This window comes from Oncorhynchus kisutch, linkage group LG18 (genome assembly GCF_002021735.2).
Source record: "Oncorhynchus kisutch isolate 150728-3 linkage group LG18, Okis_V2, whole genome shotgun sequence".
In the NCBI taxonomy this organism is placed as follows: domain Eukaryota; kingdom Metazoa; phylum Chordata; class Actinopteri; order Salmoniformes; family Salmonidae; genus Oncorhynchus; species Oncorhynchus kisutch.
This window is the reverse complement of record NC_034191.2, coordinates 11,420,367-11,423,238: the sequence shown is the minus strand read 5'-3', so window position 1 is coordinate 11,423,238 and position 2,872 is coordinate 11,420,367. Positions and strand designations below refer to the sequence as shown.

Sequence of the window (2,872 nt, the reverse complement as noted above, 5' to 3'; positions counted from 1 at the left end):
ACAGGGATACATACGGTATGTAGCAGTACCTCTACAGTGTTTCACCACAGGGATACATACGGTATGTAGCAGTACCTCTACAGTGTTTCACCACAGGGATACCTACGGTATGCACCAGTACCTCTACAGTGTTTCCTCTCCTCATAACAACCCCAAACATCACTACTGTACTGCTTTTTAACACAACACAGAAGAGGAGGAGGAGGAAGAGGAGGAAGAGGAGGTGGACATCGACACAGACTGAGACCCAGTACTGTAGCTCTATCATTTCAGGGCAGTGAAAGAGACAGAGAAGACTAGTCACACGAGTAGACCAAACAAACGTTCCACAATACGAGTTATACAGCACTGAAAGAGGGAGAGACAGAGGGAGAGACAGAGAAAGAAAGGAGTGGGCAGGTGAAGGATGCCAGGTACATGTTGAGCACTTCTGCCTGTATGTCTGCCTTTATAGTTTCTACTATTACCATTCATCCATCGCTGTCTGAGTGGATGTGCAGTTCTAGTACGTTCCCCTGTCTGTAAACCAAACCATTAGTCATTGCATGGTGTGTGTGTGTGTGTGTGTGTGTGTGTGTGTTATACCTGTCCGTGCTTGGAAGGGTCTCCAGATTGCATCTCCTCTCTCTCCTCCCTCTCTTCTCTCTCCTCTCCAGTGCCTGAGTGCCTCCTGAAAGGAGAGAGCTGACTCCTCCTCATCATATTGTCCTCCCAGCAGTGAGGTAGTCAGCATCTCCTTCTCCTCTTCATCCTCCAGTTCATCAAACTCCTCTTCCTCCTCCCCCAAGGGATTCACAACTAAAACCTGTGACATTGAGAAACACAATGATCACTTTAAGAAAAGAGGAAGGTAGCTTTTTTAATAACCTGGCTAAGGACAATATCTCCTGATGACCTCTCACCTGGCTTCCCTGTGCATTGTGGGTATGTGTAACAGCGGGAGCGGCCTGGGTCCTTCTCTCCGGCCCCCTCGCCCCTCCACCTCTCCCAGCCATCTGGGAATCATACTTGGGGTTGGGCTGAACTTGTCTCTGGAAGTGACTCACAACATCCAGTGTGCTCACCGAGGTCTGGATCTCTGTCTGTGAGGAGAGAGGGGGAGTGATGAGTGACACACACACACACATCTTTACAACTACTCCTGTTGCTACAGCATGGCTCTGAGAAGATGGCTCAGGGCTACCAGTTCTATTCACACTATTCTACGCTGCCCAACTCACCATGTATATAATTACCCATGAAGCACATGGGCTCATTCACAAATTCTCCTCCTGACCCCTGAAACAGGAAATCACTTCCAGCATCAAATTACATTATTTAAATTTAAATCCACACATCAAATATGGATCAAGTATGAACGTCCTCTATAAACCATGCCTTAAAAACAGGGTCTGATTGATTCTCTCTGTAACCAGGGGCTAAGGCCATTATTCCTTCTATCAATCACCAGTGTGACCACACAGGTTAACCTATCTCTATCAACGATGTTGTGTCCTTGAGGCAATGGCCTCACTGGGAGGGAGGGAGATAGAGAGAGGATAGCTAGAGATAGAGTAATATAATAGGAGAAAGAAATGAAAGCAGGAGAATAAGGAATATAAACTTAGCAAAAATAGAAACGTCCCTTTTTCAAGACCCTGTTTTTCAAAGATAATTTGTAAAAATCCAAATAACTTCACAGATCTTCATTGTAAAGGGTTTAAACACTGTTTCCCATAAACAATTCATGAACACGCACCTGTGGAACGGTCGTTAAGACACTAACAGCTTACAGACGGTAGGCAATTAAGGTCACAGTTATGATCCACTTAAGGACACTAAAGAGGCCTTTCTACTGACTCTGAAAAACACAAAAAAAAGATGCCCAGGGTCCCTGCTCATCTGCGTGAACGTGCCTTAGGCATGCTGCAAGGAGGCATGAGGACTGCAGATGTGGCCAGGGCAATCAATTGCAATGTCTGTACTGTGAGACACCTAAAACAGCGCTACAGGGAGACAGGACGGACCGCTGATCAGCTACAGGGAGACAGGACGGACAGCTGATCGCCCTCGCAGTGGCAGACCACGTGTAACACCTGTACAGGATCAGTACATCTGAACATTACACCTGTGGGACAGGTACAGGGTGGCAACAACAACTGCCCGAGTTATACCAGGAACGCACAATCCCTCCATCAGTGCTCAGACTGTCTGAAATAGGCTGAGAGAGGCTGGACTGAGGGCTTGTAGGCCTGTTGTAAGGCAGGTCCTCACCAGACATCACAGGCAACATCGTCGACTATGGGCACAAACCCAACGTCGCTGGACTAGACAGGACTGGCACAAAGTTCTCTTCTCTGACAAGTTTTGTCTCACCAGGGGTGATGGTCGGAGTCACATTTATCGTCAAAGGAATGAGCGTTACACCGAGGCCTGTAATCTGGAGCGGGATCGATTTGGAGGTGGAGGGTCCGTCATGGACACTCCAGCATGACTGTGCCACCAGCCATACTGCTCGTTCTGTGTGTGATTTCCTGCAAGACAGTAATGTCAGTGTTCTGCCATGGCCAGCGAAGAACCCAGATATCAATCCCATTGAGCAGGTCTGGGATCTGTTGTATAGGAGGGCTAGGGCCATTCCCCCTATACATTTCCTGGAACTTGCAGGTGCCTTGGTGGAAGAGTGGGGTAACATCTCACAGCAAGAACTGGCAAATCTGATGCAGTCCATGAGGAGGAGATGCACTGCAGTACTTAATGCAGCTGGTGGCCACACCAGATACTGACTGTTACTTTTGATTTTGACCCCCCCCCCTTTGTTCAGGGACACATTATTCCATTTCTGTTAGTCATGTCTGGGTAACTTGTTCAGTTTATGTCTCAGTTGTTGAAT

The 2,872-nt window shown here is 47.6% G+C and overlaps 1 protein-coding gene across 1 annotated transcript in view; it reads right to left on the bottom strand.

The window, feature by feature from the left end:
- Positions 1 to 264: 264 nt before the first annotated feature.
- Positions 265 to 2,872, bottom strand: part of LOC109883992 (zinc finger B-box domain-containing protein 1) — a gene marked incomplete in the record, with an annotated part of 25,565 nt that continues 22,957 nt past the window's right edge. Inside the window, 3 exon segments of the mRNA XM_031796319.1 lie at positions 265 to 296; positions 586 to 805; positions 903 to 1,082. Of these exon segments, the coding sequence (XP_031652179.1) occupies positions 265 to 296; positions 586 to 805; positions 903 to 1,082 (432 nt within the window).